The sequence below is a fragment of the Sceloporus occidentalis genome, unplaced genomic scaffold (assembly GCF_023333645.1).
Source record: "Sceloporus occidentalis isolate IW3139 unplaced genomic scaffold, rSceOcc1.0.p SCAF_32, whole genome shotgun sequence".
Taxonomy (NCBI): Eukaryota; Metazoa; Chordata; class Lepidosauria; order Squamata; family Phrynosomatidae; genus Sceloporus; species Sceloporus occidentalis.
The window spans coordinates 3,547,501-3,565,742 of record NW_028317012.1 but is presented as its reverse complement, the minus strand read 5'-3'; the positions used below and the strand labels follow the sequence as shown (position 1 = coordinate 3,565,742).

The 18,242-nt window shown below is 39.8% G+C and overlaps 1 protein-coding gene and 7 non-coding genes across 8 annotated transcripts; 5 read left to right on the top strand and 3 right to left on the bottom strand.

The window, feature by feature from the left end:
• Positions 1-521: 521 nt before the first annotated feature.
• LOC149298531 (BBSome complex member BBS1-like) lies at positions 522-8,447 on the top strand. Its single transcript, XM_089487307.1, has 17 exons — positions 522-616; positions 1,537-1,610; positions 1,936-1,970; positions 2,404-2,676; positions 2,988-3,034; positions 4,055-4,093; positions 4,199-4,271; positions 4,354-4,485; positions 4,792-4,898; positions 5,751-5,871; positions 6,345-6,503; positions 6,800-6,869; positions 7,035-7,193; positions 7,497-7,630; positions 7,830-7,964; positions 8,073-8,159; positions 8,361-8,447. The coding sequence occupies exons 1-17, from the start codon at positions 522-524 to the stop codon at positions 8,445-8,447; spliced, it is 1,827 nt and encodes a 608-aa protein (XP_089343433.1).
• Positions 8,448-9,194: 747 nt separating this feature from the next.
• On the top strand, positions 9,195-9,266 carry TRNAD-GUC (transfer RNA aspartic acid (anticodon GUC)). The gene has a single exon. It is a non-coding gene; the product is annotated as a tRNA-Asp (tRNA).
• Positions 9,267-10,806: 1,540 nt separating this feature from the next.
• Positions 10,807-10,878, bottom strand: TRNAQ-CUG (transfer RNA glutamine (anticodon CUG)). Its single transcript has one exon. It is a non-coding gene; the product is annotated as a tRNA-Gln (tRNA).
• Positions 10,879-11,138: 260 nt separating this feature from the next.
• Positions 11,139-11,210, top strand: TRNAQ-UUG (transfer RNA glutamine (anticodon UUG)). Its single transcript has one exon. It is a non-coding gene; the product is annotated as a tRNA-Gln (tRNA).
• A 1,495-nt stretch (positions 11,211-12,705) lies between these two features.
• On the bottom strand, positions 12,706-12,813 carry TRNAL-CAA (transfer RNA leucine (anticodon CAA)). The gene is made up of 2 exons: positions 12,776-12,813; positions 12,706-12,751 (listed from the first exon to the last, which is right to left on the bottom strand). It is a non-coding gene; the product is annotated as a tRNA-Leu (tRNA).
• A 638-nt stretch (positions 12,814-13,451) lies between these two features.
• Positions 13,452-13,558, bottom strand: TRNAL-CAA (transfer RNA leucine (anticodon CAA)). Its single transcript has 2 exons — positions 13,521-13,558; positions 13,452-13,497 (listed from the first exon to the last, which is right to left on the bottom strand). It is a non-coding gene; the product is annotated as a tRNA-Leu (tRNA).
• A 2,917-nt stretch (positions 13,559-16,475) lies between these two features.
• TRNAQ-UUG (transfer RNA glutamine (anticodon UUG)) lies at positions 16,476-16,547 on the top strand. Its single transcript has one exon. It is a non-coding gene; the product is annotated as a tRNA-Gln (tRNA).
• A 501-nt stretch (positions 16,548-17,048) lies between these two features.
• On the top strand, positions 17,049-17,120 carry TRNAQ-CUG (transfer RNA glutamine (anticodon CUG)). The gene has a single exon. It is a non-coding gene; the product is annotated as a tRNA-Gln (tRNA).
• The last annotated feature ends 1,122 nt before the right edge of the window (positions 17,121-18,242 follow it).

Sequence of the window (18,242 nt, the reverse complement as noted above, 5' to 3'; positions counted from 1 at the left end):
GAAAAAATAGACACAAAGTGCTGTAACGGTTCATACGGAAATATAAAAACAACACTACCATGAAAAATTAAAGTACATGAATAGTAGTGGAGTATGTAAAGGGATTTATTCATACTAACAAAATAATATGTATTTATTGTTATGATTTTATACAAAAAATGAAAGAATATAAATATATATTACAACTGGTATTAATGAAAGATTCCAGCACTTTCAGCAAGTCCTTATTAATCCTAGCATTGCTGTACCCCCTGGTCACCCCATATTTTTGCTGGCAATCAAGTGGGCTCATTTTGTCCACGAGCTTGATTTCTTGTTAGTAAAGTTGCAGATTCAAAATAAACTATCTGCCTTCGTGTCGTCAGCGCGGCCTTTGCCCAATCATGTTTCTGGCTACGCTATGGATTAATGGCTTGTTGGTTACGTAATAGTTTCCATAGCAATGAAAGCGGCCTGCAGATATTGAAGTCTATAAGAAGGAGTTACTGGGAGTAATATCAACATGCGTACCGCTGTGAGGTATGGTAGCTGAGACAGATCAGTTAAATGATACCCAGCTAGCGTCAGCAGCGGCTGAACGGGCAGCAGCTCTGGAGAGATACATAGAATGCTTGAGGTATAACTGTGGCGTCTGCTGAAGTTACGAAGGAGATACACAGGAGCATCTCTCACCATGACGTCATCATCTGACAGCAACCGAGAGGGGTGAGTTACTGTGTATAATGTGTGAGACTTCTTACGTATTCATGCATATCCTATATTATATATCCTATATCCTATATCCTATTCATGCACATAGGAGCCACATAGCTTCTTGAGTGTCAGGTCATACCTGCGAACTCTCAGGGGTCTTTGCCCCAATCTCGGGTTCTCAGGGTAACGCGGTCTGCTTTTGACTTCTTCCTGTTCTACACTGCTGTGATCATATGTAAGACTCCCAGTTGGCGGGTTACGGTTGAGCTCCCTGCTTGAATGCAGGTCACTCAAGTGTAGCCTTAAATAATGTCAAGTAAAGCTTTCCTTGTATCAGAGCCATTTGGTTAATACATCTGGTGAGTCACTGTATAGAATCTTCGCAATAGGCTATTAAAGGGCTAATATGTTGGGAGGCTGTGGTTCAGTACATTAAGAAAGTTCTCACCTGTGGTCCAAATGCCTGTTTACCTCTGGTGTTATGTGGATAGAAGATAACCTACACCGCCTATAGGGTTTACATGTAATAAAAGGAAAGGGGATTTTACCAAGGAGGTGGTGGATAAATAGAACAGCATCCAATCAAATCACATTACTGAATGTATAGATTTATATTATATTATTATAATATTTATTATGGAGTGAAGGCCCTTTACATATGAAAATCTAATCATTATTCCCTAACAGAGTGATTGCCCTGTGTTAATTTGCTTTGTTTCTGGAATTGGCAACAAGCGATGGCGTTTCTTGATCAGAAATAATCAGGGGTAGCTTTAATTTTGTAAATAATATCCCAGTCTGGTGGAGATGCTTGAACCAAGCTGTGCCTCTCGCCCTGTATAGGGAGTCTCACTCAAAGTGGTTGGATGCCCACTATGATCCTGTCGCTGGGCTGCACACGTTTTCCTCTTGTATCGGTAAGTACGGCGTTTTAATACTTTCTAATGAGTACGTAGATACGTTAAAATGCCGTCTTTTTTTTATGGCGTTTATATGATTCAACCTCAGGAAACTATTATGGGGAGCCGGCTTTATCTTACATTAGCTCTGCTTGTTTAAAGCCGATTATTAGAGATTATGGAAGAAAGGATTAACTGGGATGCATTTTATAACGGAAAGAACCGTCCAGTTCATAAGACATCAGACAGTTGTTAGATTATACGAGGGTGATATGTTTTTGTCGAGTAGAAAATGCCATATTTGTTTAGTCTACTGTGATTCATCCTTTATTCTTTCTCGCAGCCCTCGCTGATTTACACGGGGATGGAGAATTCAAGGTAATAATAGCTAAAGATCTTGTGAAATTAGTTTATTATGTAAGTTAATTATTTTACTCATGATGTAAGTACTCTTTGGAATTCCTTAACCCGTTCTGTGAGACCCTTACTTACTTTTATTAACACTTAATAACAACCTCCTGTTAAGAGAGTCTGTCCTTCTAATACACAAATTAATACACAAATCATCTTCACCCAAGCAGCGCCTCTCCTTTAGTCTAATCCCCGTCCCCCAGCCTCCAAATAGATGGTAAGCTCACAAGAACAGGGCCCTCTTCTCTTTATGTACTAGTGTGTCTTTACTTGCAAGTTTCGTATGTTGTTATCATTAATGTTCTCTCTTCTCCTTTGGTAACAATGCTACAACAGTACTGCTCTAGCAGTAAATGTAATGTGACTATTGGTCTCTGACAGACTTTTCATTCTATGGCAGATGGTGGTCGGTGACATGGGCAGTGGACCGTATAACATGAAGCTTAAAGTGTACAAGGGCACAAGTATGATGTCTGAGAATACTCTCCTTGACTTGCCAACGGGTGTTGTAACCTTCCTGATGGACCAGAATGAGCCACGTACCCCAGCTGTGGCAGTGGCTTCTGGCCCTTTCATATATGTATATAAGAACTTGAGGCCATACTTCAAATTCACTCTTCCAGCTATGGAAATCAATCCCCTAGAGAAAGAAGTCTGGGAACAAGCAAAAGAGGTGAGATGAGGCAGGGAAGTAGTTGTCTTTTTATGCATGGGGAGAAGTATTTTAATAGCATTTGGTCTTTTGTTATTCATGATACACCAGTTACCTCCTGAAAACATGGTGACACCTGGTTTAGGAAGGAAACAAAGTAATAAAGATTGATAGTGTTAACAAAACATAAAACAAGGGAATCTGATGAAAGTGGAAATCAGAAGATTTTTCAGAAAGAATAATAAAAATAGGGCAAGAAACAAAAAGAGAATGTAAACGTTTTGTCAGAGGTGGTAATGGAACCCAACTTAAATTATGTTTGACTCATTCAGGACAAGATTGACCCAATGACATTGAAAGAGATGCTGGAGGGAATCAGGTAGGAACAAACACCTTTATATACCCTTGGACAGATACACAGGTTTTGTTTGCAGATCACAGACAGGCTTAGGTTGACAGGACCTGGGGCTCAGTGATGAGCCAAATGTCACCATTTTTACACTTCTTCTGCTAAAAGCCGCCCCTGTTTATATTTTAAGTGGGGAAAATAATGAATTTGAAGGAACTGTGTCTTCATAAATTACTAGTTACATAATCTCCTTTAGCATAACTTTGTTGTGCTTTAAGACCAAACCCAGTGAACCTTCATAGCTAATGCTATGAATACATAACTAATGTGAGGAGGTTTCTTAAATGTCACAACGCCACTTAAATGATAAATTATTCAAGACCATATTGAACCTTGTTACATGAGATGCTCAATGGATATGATCTTGCATAATGTAGACTTCTGATTTAGTGAATGATAAAAACTGACAAACTGTGACTTGACACAGAGATGTTTGTTCCTACATAGATGACCAGTAAACTTTCAAAAGGCTATTCAATGTATTTTACCCTCTGAGAGGTTTGGCTGCCTTGCATTTCATCATTACTTCTCTACTTAAATCAGCACACATTTAAGGCTTGCACTCCACCCTCTTGGCTTGCACTCCACCCTCTTGGCTTGCACTCCACCCTCTTGGCTTGTACTTCACTAAGTTGGTATCCCAATTAATTTTTTTTATCAAGACAAGGCACTCTAGAACTGACTACTTCATTTCCTACGCTTATTCTGTGATTCTGTTTTACATATGGAATAGCTGAGAAGAAAGGTGGACCTAGCCTCATTGGCTTATTTAGGAGTCTTCCATATTGGCTTCTATAGGAATCTTCTGTTGAAGTTGATACCTTTTTTTATTGGTCCATCATATAAAAATATGTAAAGTTACATAAGCTCAAATGTCTCTTCTTCAGAAGGAATTGCAGACTTAAGGTGAGGAACCTTAAACTCCCAAGTTTTACGGTCAGGTATGTTAATGAAGTTACCTTTTTAATATTCATTTCTTTTCTCCAACAGAGATAAGGCAGAGATTCCGCTGTCAGTGCGATCGCTACGGTATGTATGGAGCTGCCTATACAACAGTTTTCTTATGATTCTAGTAATCCTTTGCACATCATTCTGCTCTTATATCATTGTCTTTTTTTTTTACCATTCTGTCAGTTTCCTGATGTTGGATATAAACGAGATGGAGTCCTTTGTGAACACTTATAAACTGCAACCCCTAAAGAGACAGGTAGGAACTCAACTTTCCTCTTTAAGATAGTGGTATAGAAGATATTTATATGAACCATGTTCATTAAGCACATGTCTTGCAGACTGTAATCACATGCATGGGAACTTTGAAGAAAAATATGGCAGACGAGGATGCTGTATGCTGTCTTGTTATTGGCACAGAGAGTGGAGAGATATTCATTCTGGATCCAGAGGCATTTACCATCCTGACACGGGTGAGGAATATCTGTGTGTGTGTGTGTGTGTGTTTAGAATGACCAAGTATCCTCTGGTAGCACTATTTTAAGCTACCAGTGATGGTGTATGATATCTGAGCGGATGAATAAATCATGTTGCTGTACTTTGATGTTGCTTCTTATCATGTATAGGTGCAGTTCCACACTGGTGGTTTCAGTGCAATGGCGCTCTTAAGTCACCAGTTCTTATTTTTCTTAAATGGATATTAAAAAAGTAAGGACAGATATGTGGGGCCAGTTTCATTTTGTTAAAAAGGCCATGAGATGTTTTGACTGTTTCAACAGGTCAGTCTTCCCAGCGTGCCGACGCTCTTGGATGTCACAGGGCAGTATGACATTGAGTATCGGATTACAGTAGCCTGTCGCAACGGCAATGTGTATATTCTTCGCAGGTAAGAATGTTTTGGATGTATGTAGCAATGTATGTTTGTTATGTCTGTTATTGCAATAACATTATTAAAATCTGTTTAATATGGAAGCAAGCTTTATTATCACATGGTTAAAGTGACAGTGGTAATATCCATGACAGCCCCACTTAAGAAGAATGTATATTAAAATATTCAGTGAGTACATAATATATGTTGTTAAAAAGTAGAGCATTTAGCTGAGGTAGTAGGTGTCCTCTTCCTCCACGGTCCGTGGTTTCTTGCCAGTGATTAGTTGCTGGCCGGTTCCTAACTGATCCCTGCCGGTAATGTTCGCCGAGCCAGTGTTGGAGCTGACTCGCAGTGAGTAGATGTGTTTGCCCAAAAGACGTTTCCTGCACGGAAAAATAGCGAGGTGGGGGGATTCTGTAGGATCCCAACGTGTATTTGCAAGGTGGACACCACAAAAAAAAATTTACATTTTTTTTTTTTATATATAGTGTCCCTTTAAGGAAAAAAATAATTGCTTGAAGTTAATTACTATTTTAAGAGGTCACAAAAGATATCAAAAACAGATGAAGGATGTCACCAGGTAGTTTTGCTTACCAAGCCCATGGTTTACTGAGCATCACAGGCGTTGAAGTTCCATTGCAGCTGGAAGGTAAAGATGTGTTTGCAACTCCTGGTGAAGCAGATAAAGGCATTTTAGTATGGCTTTATTCGTCAACCCCAAAAATAAAATACAGCATGTTTAGTGATTAGTTTCTGTTTCCTGCTCTCCCTACATTACAAAATACAATCTGCAATATATAGGCAGACGTAAATGTATCTGTTTATGTATATGGTGATGGTTAATTGGTCCCTTCTCTTTTTCTGCAGAGATTCCAAGCGGCCCAAATATTGCATTGAGCTAACTGCGCAGGTGGTGGGGCTGGTTCGTGTCCAGAAAAACATAATGATTGGCACATCCCAGGAAACCCTGCATGGATACTCACAGAAAGTCAGTGTGTGCAACCGCACAATGATTGTGTAAAAGTCAATTCCCTCCCCTTCTTCTTTGAAAGCGCCTATTCATGCACTATAGATGTCACTGAAACTGTGTAATGTTTACCCACATTACTCAGTTTCAGAGTGGATCTTTTACCCAATTGACTCATCACTATTTAATACTGTTCATTCAGTAACATAAATCAGATAAATTACTGTGAATAATCCCCTGTGCCAAAGACATTTGAGGTCATTATGAGGTATTGTATTTACATAACACATTTTATGAAATTGCGTGTAGATGAATGGCAGCAAATTATGAACTTAACAATTACTTTTTCATATGTTTATGGTTATGTGCGCTAAGGAAATCATATGAAACCCTACAGATCCATAGCAGACCATGCATGTAATTGATGTAAACACATGTATTGGACTGAAACCATCTATCAACCTATGTGAAACTTTTCCCTTTGTTTTTGACAGGGAAAGAAGCTATGGACAGTGACACTCCCAGCCTCTATCATGACAATGTCTTTGCTGGAGCAGAAATCACGCAGTATCCAAGCTGTGCTGGTGGGTCTAAAGAACCTGGAGGTTCATCTGTACAGAGACAAGAATCTACTTAGCATTATATCCACCCCGGTAAGACAACATGTAGGATTTATAGTCCTTGTATCTCTTTGATGTTGTTATTTCCTGTACCCCTGCATTAAGTACTCTTTACACCAGTCGTGTTTTTCTTCTCTTATTTTCCTACATTTCAGTCCATTTGCCTTTCTTGTTTTCATTCTCCATCTATTACTTTTATTACTTTTACATGGACTTTCTTGCTACCTTCACCCCCCCCCCCCACATATACGCACACACGGGAGAGTTTCTGCTGCCGTTATCACATTATTTGTCTAACACGGTATAACTGCTGCATCTTTCTGTGTCAGGACATTGTCACCAGTCTATGCTTTGGAAGATATGGTAGAGAAGATGACACACTTATCATGACCACTAAAGGTAAGGAACGAATTCCTAAAATGGTTGCATTGGTAGCTATTAGAATAACAGTACTAATTTGTGTTTTTGTTTTCAGATATGCATATCCCCATATCGGTTTTTCATAATGCTTATGATGTTTCCCAACCAACCTTTTCTAACCATGCTTCTCAACCTCCCTTATAGGTGGAGGACTTATTATTAAGATTTTAAAGAGAATGGCTCAGTTTGAAGATAAGGATACAGCATCAGGTCCCCCCACCGGGCAAAGCATCAAACTTAATGTCCCCAAGAAAACAAAACTTTATGTTGATCAGACACTCCGGGAAAGGGAAAACGCAGTGGGTAAGGAAACCATCTAGACCCGTTTTGCTCAGGCAAAATGGATGTATGTTCTTTTCATGCCATGGTGACTCCATACTTGATAGGACTTATGAGTCTGTCTCTTCCACCGAGGTCTACCTCTTTCCAGTGCAGATCTATTACATGCATATTACAGGTTGATACATTGATATAACAGAAATATAAAACCGTCTCACATTTTAATGCGAGGAGCAGAGTATTTTCATCCCTTCTCCACGGGATGACTATGTAAGAATGTAATAGAACTTTCTACACATCAAGACAATGAGGTTATCTCTCCCACAGCAATGCACCGTGTATTTCAAATGGATCTTTACCGCCTGCGTCTTAGTGCTGCTCGGGCATATGTCAAGGCACTGGATGCCAGCCTTGCTCCCCTGTCTGCCACAATGCAGGAACAACTCACTTTGAATGCAGCTGTAAGTATAAACTGTAATTGTCATGCATATATTTTATTTTCTACAGATACCAATTGAAATACAAAGGCAATTTAAATAAAAGATGTTATTCTGAATTGTCAGATCTCACTATGCATTTGTTGGTCTTTTATTATTCCGGTCAATCTGTGTGTTCTATTGTCCCTTTTCCTATGCCTCATACCTCTTATTTTGTCTTTAGGTGCAGGGAATTGGTCCCCGCTTCAAGCTGATCCTAAACCTACAGAACACATCAGTGAACCGGCCATCCATGCAGCTTTTTATCAGTTTTCTCTATGATGAAAGACTTTATCAACTCAAGCCTGCGTTTTTTAAGGTGTTACAGTGTTGCTATATTGAATCTGCAAACATTGGCCCATTTCTAACTAAAGGAGCTATCTTTTGCTTCTCTGTCTTATCCTTAATTCGTAAATTTCCTACTCAGGTTCCGCTTCTGGTGCCAGGACTTAATTATCCAATTGAGACATTCGTTGACTGCTGTAGTGATAAAGGGATCTCTGACATCATCAAAGTAAGACAAACTCAACAATAAATCTGTTATGCATAATAATAGCTCTGTCTGTCTTATAATGGAGTAACATTCAGTACAACAATTAAATTATAATCATTTCTGTTACCAGCTAATGAGAATTGCTCCACAACCTCAAGTTGGTGTCCTTCATTAAGTGTGTGAAAAAATATTAACAGTCTGTTTATGTCACTCTTTCCATAGGTGTTTGTCCTGAGGGAAGGAAGAAGCACACCTTTGCTTACTGCTCATATCAATATGCCCATCAGTGAGGGTCTAGCTGCAGCTTGAGCAGGAGAGATAGGTGGACAACTAGAAGATTTTATGGACTGTGTTGGTGCTTAGAATGTAAAATAATTACTTAAAGCAAACAAAGTAAATATCCAGGCTTTTGACCCTCCCGGAAAATGTTGTCCCATTTACACATCACATTTACTAAAATATCATAATATAACTGCCTACTAGTCTCAGGTTGTTGCACAACAGTGCTGTCCTGTTGTTTAGAGACACAGCACTTATATCATTTGTAATCAAAGCAGGTGAGCAAGTCCCATTTTATGAATAAGGTAATATAATAGACCCTATAGGTTTTCAGGGACACCCCAGGTGGACCACCCCATCGTGTAGGGTCACTGAAATGACAAGAGTGTGTTTAGATTATCCAAATACAATAACTGTTTTTTAAAGTTAATGTAATCAGTCAGCTGCATATTGACATTTGTGTTTGTAACAGAGGTAGCAGAGCTAGAACAAATCTACCAGTCTATAAACCCCAGATATTACACCATATGGCTTTAGTAAAATTATGACTTGTTATACGTATCACTGCTATGTGAAAATAATTGATGGTAATAATAATTTTCACTTTAGCAATTATGTTTTTGTTTATTTCAACAGCAAAAGCTTTTCTTATAGCATGTCAATTATGTCAGCTTTAAATAAAAATAAAATGTGTATCAGTCATGCTGTTTAGAGGTTGTCCAGGATTTGTACTATCATTATTGTGTTATACCACATACTGCTGAAAGCCATTGCCAGTCCTCGTTAGTATAGTGGTAAGTATCCCCGCCTGTCACGCGGGAGACCGGGGTTCGATTCCCCGACGGGGAGGCTATAGGTTTTTATTTATGTTACATAAATATATGAGCAAAAACATGTTATAGAAACGTGGGTAGCATACTCCTTGAAAAATATCCTTTGTTACTTTGCCTTTTTTTTTCACAGTTTAGTTGGTGAGATTCTGGTGTGTAGTTGAATAATGTTTGTGTTAGCTATCCATAAACATATGTACCACAATCCCCTGTGTGCTTAACCAGTCCTTGTTAGTATAGTGGTGAGTATTCTTGCCTGTTACAAGGGAAAAGAAAAAATGTCGGTGCGCTAAGCTAGTCTCAGGCTCAAATAATACAAATGTATAATACGAGGCCTACTAAACAGGTTTAAGCATGCTGCAAAAACAGTGAATTGGCTGTACAATGTATACAAAAAACTGTCTGCGCTTCTTACCCTAATAAAGTTGACAACAAATATATAAACATAAACCTCTCATTTATATTATGTTTATATATTTGTTGCCAACTTTAATTGGACCTCCCCCAACACATTAATAAGGTTTTGGTAGCAGTATAAACTGCTTTGTGTGCCCACTATGTAGGAGGTGAGAGTAGGTTCTCACCCTATTGAGAGTGTGCCTTGAGGTGGCGGGTGAGCTTAATTATGCTTTGGCCAATTCATATAACCAAAACCTCTCATTTATATTATGTTTATATATTTGTTGCCAACTTTATTAGGGTAAGAAGCGCAGACAGTTTTTGTTTTCTGTCACAAGGGAGGTGTGGTTTCCATTAGGTGGTTTTCCCCCCCCTCTCTATATGCAAAAATGTATTTCACATATTTGAGAGATCTGTATTTTGTTAATTTGGTGATGGTTTAATGACGATATTATTATAGTTACTTTTAAAAGTTTATGACTGCTTGTTTGGCGGTATTACAATAAATGAAAATCCATTTATTAGTGCTATCTATACAGAATGAAATTTTAAAGAAGCTATATGGAAACCGCATTAAAAATGTAATACAACCAGACACTAACACACTACACAACCAATAACACACATGCACACAGAAACCCATATACTAATAAACTTATCTAGAGACTAACACACTCACATCAATACACTCCCCACACCCTTGCAGACAAACACTAACATACACAGACCCTTTAACACAGCACTGACACTCATACAACTAGACACAGACACACATATTGACATACACAGTCAGCACACTAACATACCCAAACACACACAGTGTGAGCTGCTGCACTACTGCCGCAATGTAATGCTTTGTTTTTAACATTAATTTTTAATTACTACAATAACAAAGAGGACTGGCTTTCGTGTTTTGTCTGTAAGGCATTATTTTGTAAGTATAGCAAAAAAGATGCGTTGGTTACATTATGTTGTTGCCAATGAGGGGCCCTGCAAAAGTCAAGTCATCCTGGGCCCCACAATGGATTTAAAATATGGAATTAGGGGAAAAGGGTTATACTAAAATGGAGGCAAGGCCCTCAGATTATATTAAATGATCATGTATATACAATAAATGTGGAAATGAAGACTCCAGAAATATAAAATGTGGCATAAGACAAAGGTTCCACCGAGATTTGAACTCGGATCGCTGGATTCAGAGTCCAGAGTGCTAACCATTACACCATGGAACCTTGTTGCCTAGCACATTCAAATGGGACAGTCACAACCAGAACAACAATGTTTCTGACCATCATTATGGAATTATTGTAGAGAATTCCATAAGTAGAATGTCCAGTGACATCACACCATGATCCACATTACAGGGGTAGAGCGTTATCTGACAACATACCGCTGCATTCGTATTTCAGATTGAATATTCTATCACCTAATGTTTATATATACATATTTCAAAACTGGATATATACATATTTCAAAACTGGATATATACAAAGGTTCCATGGTGTAATGGTTAGCACTCTGGACTTTGAATCCAGCGATCCGAGTTCAAATCTCGGTGGAACCTGTGTAATTTCCTTTTTATTAATGACTTCTTTGATAGGATCCTCATTTCCCCAAATCGTCACTACGACTTCATACCTGTTGTTGTTTTTACTCTACTTTTTGTCTCCCCTTAGCAAATTTCATCTCCCTTCCGTTTTACCAACCCCTTCAAAATCTGCATTTCACCGTCCCTTCTGTCATCCCCCAGCTCAAACCCCATGCCCTTCTCTCCTTACTTCAAAGCTTCCCTTTTACTAACCAATCTCTGGTGAAGGCAGCCCATCACCACAAATACCTCTTATTGCACTTTATACTCCCCTTTCATGCTCAAGTGGCATATAATCTAACCCTGGCCCCTCTATTCCAACCTGCTTTTGGCCCTGTACAAATACAACCGCAAATCTTCCAATCTCAATCCAGTCTACTGTAACCCCAGCACTCTCTGTGTGGAACAAACTTTATCCCATTCATTACATTTTCATTTATAACCAACTCAGCCAATGTCATTACTAGAGTTTCTCTCCCTCGGTTTCTTGCTGTACAGGTAGTGAACCTATTTACATAAAGGGTTTGGGAGCCATTTATATGATAATCATTCAGTTGATTTCTGTTTTTATTTAGGCCCCTTAGGAAGTTTGCAATATATGAAGGGAACAGTTTATTTTGGTGTCCATTTTGAGTCTGTGAGCTTCTGGTATCTATGTTGTTGTGCTACAATTTTTTTGTGCAAGCTACTAATAAATTCCAAGTTGCACAAGACAAATAGCTAACCTGCACCAGGCACCAATGTACCCAACCCAAGTATATTATTATCAATGCCCTGTGTGGGGGGTATAAAACAGCTTTGTAAGGATGTTCTTTGTCCTGCTAACATGGTACAACTCTATACCTTACTTTATTTTGAAATCTAAGGAACTTGACTGCTGTGAGGACCTAAAATGTTGAGTGGCATGTAAAAATGCCAAAAAAAAGCTTTTGTGCTTGGGGTGTGAAATCTCAGGTCCTTAAGATATTAACTCACTACTCACCAAACAGCTCAGCTCAGTATAGTTCACCATAATTTCAGAAAGGGCTTCTCTAATTGAAGAAATTCTATGGTATACACAATTAAATGTGCAGTAGTACGCATTAGTGAGGTAAACAGTCTTTTGCCTCATTGATGTTATTTTATTTGATGGAACAAAAAATGTTTCACACAACAATAATGCAGAAATATAACCTAATTTAGTTTACCCTTTGACTGCTATCTGTCCACTTTTTGGCTGTAATTAAACACCAGGTGTTACTGGAAGGTATAAGGGCATCCTCAGCAGGAAATGAGTTGTGTCCCTGACTGCTCTCTTTACTGCACGTGTTCTGGTTATAGCAAGTACTATATAAACTGATTATATAACTCATCAAATCTTTCAGTTGCCTTCGCCAACACCCAAATGGTTAATGTATAAAAAGTCTGAAAATATTATTAACGCTATTTCTAGATTTCCTAATTCTATCCTAAAAACGAATAAATAGCGATGTGTCAGAAGTGGGATTTGAACCCACGCCTCCATTCGGAGACCAGAACACCCAATTTAGGGAAGATAGGCTCTTGAGTCTGGCGCCTTAGACCACTCGGCCATCCTGACAGCTGAGGAATCAACGTGTTCGGTAAGAAATGATGTTTTCTAATCTCAGACTTCCGTATTCTCTAGTTTATTTTGCCGTTTTCATAGCATGTTAATAAAGGTATGGGGAACGTTAGAAGACACATGATTAATCACATTTAAATAGCTAACCAAAGGCTTTGATTTATATACCTATATCAATAACCATAGTGTGGGCTCCGGGACACACTACAAAACGCCGTACACGAACCATGGGCACTTCTGCAAATATATTCCCAATACACGTATTCAGACTGATTAAGGAAGCTGTCAATCACCTCGAATGACCCAATCACCGAGCACCATCATCATAAAGTCCTCACCCAATATTTACCCATTAAAGACAATGTGGCGCAGTGCGATTGCGTCACTTTGATCTCTTATTTAATCTGGAATATCGCTATCCACAATGTGAAATATATATTTATATCCCGAGTTCATTATTCAAATTTTTTCTTAAGAATACTGCATATTTCTGCTCATTCATAATGTCATTAAAATACATAATATTTGATTAACTATATTCCCATCACCCTTAACTGTCAGTCATTGCTTTATTGTAGTGATGTATGAGCTTCTACAGCAACTGTGTGCCAGGAATAAAAAAAAAAAAAAGTTTGTGTCAGAAGTGGGATTTGAACCCACGCCTCCATTCGGAGACCAGAACACCCATCAAGGAAGATGTAAATCTTGAGTCTGGCGCCTTAGACCGCTCGGCCATCCTGACAACACGAGTGACGTAGGTAAGTGTATGCTAAAGAGTGTGTAAGAGTATGCTAAAGCTTGCTGCTGTTGTTAAACAAATCTGAAGTAGAGTGTCCAGCATAAAAGTTTGATCTGCTGTTAGTTCCCATGGGGCATCTTCAAAGAGTATTACCACCAAAAGTTTTAAAAACAACATTAACCAGTAAAATAACATTATTTTCTCTTAGTCAATATAAGGTTTATGTCCTTCGACCCAGTGTATGTGTATATGTGTGTGTAAGGGCAGCGTATGTTTGTGTATGGACAGGTGTGTGTAAAGGCAGTGTGTAAGGGTCCTGGGAGAGAGGCTAACATTAGCCTTTTTTTAATAAAAAAAAATCTCTGCTGTTGTTGACTTCTCTTCCAATGATACTCAGTCAGCATTATGGTGGACACCTGGCTGGTTGAGAATCATAGGAATTGTAGTTCACAGCTAGCATCTGCAGCTTTACTGTTGACTGCACTAACTCAGCTCAGCCAGCATCATGGAAGGAGTATGTCTGGCTGAGCCTCATTGAACTGTAGTTAACAGCAGATGATATGACTCCCACGATGCCTAGACATGTGGACACCTGACTGGCTGAGCATGTAATTGACAGCTAACATCTACTGTTAACTGCACTTCCCATGATGCTCAGCCAGCATTGTGGAAGTAGTATGTCTGGCTGAGCCTCATGGGAATTCAATGTTATCTTTATATTTAATATGCATGACTGTGCTGACAAAAATGTGCAAACATATTTACACAAACACCATTCCACAAACGTACACACTCATGCTAACAGGGGAGGGCTGGCAGCCTAAGGCCTGGGGGCAGGTCTAGTCAAGTGGCCCATTGCGCCACCAAAGAGGCTGTGAGCGACATTGAAAGTGGCCGTCGTGCGGGAGTCACTCCACCGGCGCCTAATGAAATTAAAGCAGCTGGCGTGCACGCACCACGCCGACCAATGGCCGTGCCTCAGCTCTTTTAAGACGTGGGATGAAGAGCTGAGACATGGCCATTGGGCCTGACTGCCGCACGACGCAGGGGCGTACCTAGAGTATTTGGCACCTGTGGCAGATCCTGTATGTGGCAGACACACTTTAAAACTGCATAGTTTCTATGGTTAGGCAAACATTGACAGGGGTACAGCATAATTGTTATCATTATATACTGAGGCACACATTGACGGTGGTACAGCATAACTGCTATCATTATATACTTAGGGATTACGCTGTACCACCGTCAATGTGTGCCTATACATTGAGCCAGACACTGACAATACTGCAGTACAACCCCTATCACTATATACTAAGCCAAACATTGATGCGATATAGGCCTACCACGTCAGTGACTGGCTTAGTATATAGTAAGGATGCTGTTTGCAATCATATATATATATATATTAATAGTGTTATTGAATTTTTCTGTCCAATTTTGGTGTGTAATTTCCTTTTAATAAAAGTATTGTTAACACACCAGAGTTGGACAAAAAAAATAACTGATAACAGCAATCACACTCCTATCATGCCTAGGCAGCCAGTACATGCTGGAATCTGGGCATGATAAGAACTGGAGTAAAGTGTTCACAGTTGGAGGGTTTTTTATAGTGCTGCAGGTATCTACTCCTCCCCTATGCTGAACAACCTCCTTACTGGATTGGTTACCAAGCAGGGGTAAATCCATAGCATCTGGTTCATTAGTTTTGTATGTGGCCTTAATGGGGATTACAGGTGTTACCTCCCTTCTACAGGTGTACTGCATTGTGTTGATGCTTGGGCAACAAATGGAAGTTTGCTGAAACTTTAGGTCGCGGTTTTGGCCTACCGCGCTACCGCGATCGCTACTACAGACAGAGGTTTCGGCCTACTCCGCGATCGTGGAGCTTTTGGATGGCATGCAGTAACGGAGGACAGCTGGGGAGACCAGTTAAGGGTGAGAGGGTCATGACATGGTAAAAGAAACAGTTTTGAATGAAAAGGCGCATCATCACGCTACGATTTTTTTTGTCAAATTAGACAAGATTGGATTAACAGGCTACTTAAAGCTGTCTCCTGTGGAAGTGTCTCTCTTAATGTTTAAAGGCCACTATTTTGTATAATGGCATTGTATAGCATAAAGGACAAAAGCTGTTAAATACTCTGTGTAATTGACACACTCAAAGAAGAACGATTTGTTTTTTGTCAAATTAGACAAGATTGACCAAGTGGATTTACAGGCTACTAAAAGCTACAATCGGACGATGCATATCAGTCAGAATAGCCGAGCAGGTGCCCCACCCCTTGTCCTCTCTGTAGTAACATACACACTAGCACACGCTTACGCAGTATAACAATAACAAACACTTACATATATACACACACAAACTCTAAAACATATTCACTCTATCAACCACACATCACCAAGACAAGGGCCTGCCCCTTCTGGCCCAGGTTGTGGGTAAAGCCAAGTGGGCCCATTGGCCCCTTGCCCATCACGATAACTCACCTACACACTGGCACACATACTTACACACACACCTTTACAAAAACTTACACACTCATGATAACACAGACATACAATGCTTACACATTTTACACATACTCACTCAAGAAATTGAAAAGAAGGAGAAAAGGGGACAAAGTTGATAGATGAAGAGAAAGAAGAGAGATGGAAAGGGAGAGATGAGATTAAGAGAAAGGAGAGGGGCAGTGCCAGAGTCGGTGGGGATGTCTGAATCCACCGCTTTAGAATTGACTTCCTAGCAGCTGACATCAAAACCCTAAGTTGTGTTCTATTTCCCTTATACTGGAAGTGGCTCTCTTAAGTTTTAAAGGCCACTATTTTGTATAATGGCGTTTTATGGCATAAAGTGCGAAAGCTAGCAAACGCTGTTATCACTTCACACACAAAAAGGTGCAAGAGAAAGGCCTGTAGCTGTGGTTCCATGGTGTAATGGTTAGCACTCTGGACTTTGAATCCAGCGATCCGAGTTCAAATCTCGGTGGAACCTGAATGTTTTATTATGTCATCTCAGGTGGAAGATCTTGTTTGTAGTAAATCTGTATGAAACAGTTACTTATGTGTCATTTCCGAACATTGTTTATATTACAACTAAGTAATTCAGTTGAGATGTAATGACATTGTAGGACCCAGTCACCATAATGTCCTCACCCAATATTTACCCAGTAGAGATGATATGGCGCAGCCGAAATGGGTTCACTTGATCTCTTATTTAATGTGGAATATCGCTATCATCCACAATGTGAAAATCTATATTTGATGCTGGATTCATTCATGTAATGAGTATGTATGCTTAGGGATGTCTGAATCCACCGCTTTAGAATTGACTTCCCTAAGTTGTGTTCTATTTCCCTTATACTGGAAGTGGCTCTCTTAAGTTTTAAAGGCCACTATTTTGTATAATGGCATTTTATAGCATAAAGGATGAAAGCTAGCAAAAACTATGATCACTTCACACACAAAAACATGCATGACAAAAACCCAGCGCTGTGGTTCCATGGTGTAATGGTTAGCACTCTGGACTCTGAATCCAGCGATCCGAGTTCAAATCTCGGTGGGACCTGAGTTTTGGCGCTTAGTAAAGGCTTTAATATTCACTCTAGGTCAAATTGCCCTTCACTGGATTATGAAAGCAAACATAAGCAAATTGACTACAAAGATGTTTCTATGTCCCTTGACCCCTCCCCAGTCATAAACACACTAGCACACGATCACTCAGTAAAAAACTAACAAAAACTTACATGTACCTACACATACATTAACACACACACATATTCACTCTAAAAAAATATTCACTCTATCACACCTCACTCTATCAATAACACCAAGGCTAGGGCTTGCTCATTCCGGCCCGGGGGGGGGGGGTAAAGCCAAGTGGCCCCCTTGCCCTTCCTGGTAACTCACATAAGCACTGGCACACATATTTACACACACACCATTCCATAAACTTACACACTCATGCTAATACACACATACACATGCTAACACACTTTTACACATACCCACTCCCACACTAGCACACATTTAGACACTCTTTCTAAAACCCACTCCTTCTCATTAACACACTTTTCACATACACATTCATGCAAATACACACACTTTAACTGTGCCATGCACACACATACATGCTGTACATACTCACTCACTCCCTTATCCTCTCACCCACCCCCTCATCCCCCTATCTTGCACAAATCTTTCTTTCAGGCTAGTCTCACATCCTTACTTTTACCCTGCTGTGTTCCTGTCTCCACGACTGACCCAATCCGGATTGGATCAGGCCTACATGAAGAGTTTTGGACTGGTCCTGCGCACCACCACACCTTGATCACACCTTACATCTCTATCACACATCTTCCCTTGCCAAGAGCTGTTCCTTATAGCTGTTTCCACACTCTGCTGGTCACCATGATATTCCCACTATCTCCCCCTTTCCTCCATATTTCTCATAATGTTCCCCTTCTCTCAATCTCTCCCCTTTCTCCCCATCACTTACTTTACTGATGCCTTCTCCTTCCAGACCTTACCTTCGATCATGGGTCCATCACGGAACAATTGTGCAGCTCTCCATGAACAAAAAGGTGCCATGCCGGGCAAGGGAAGGTAAAAACAGAGGCTGTTGGGGACATTACAGGACTGGAGGGACAACATAGGCACTAGTGGGGACAATGACAGGGCCTGGAGGAAC

Bases quoted from the DNA above. Each gene is read 5' to 3' on its own strand.
- LOC149298531 (XM_089487307.1), top strand. From the start codon at position 522: ATGGTAGCTGAGACAGATCAGTTAAATGATACCCAGCTAGCGTCAGCA. The intron at 617-1,536 runs GTATAACTGTGG...CGCCCTGTATAG, and splicing joins AGATACATAGAATGCTTGAG to GGAGTCTCACTCAAAGTGGT. The intron at 6,870-7,034 runs GTAAGGAACGAA...CCTCCCTTATAG, and splicing joins ACTTATCATGACCACTAAAG to GTGGAGGACTTATTATTAAG.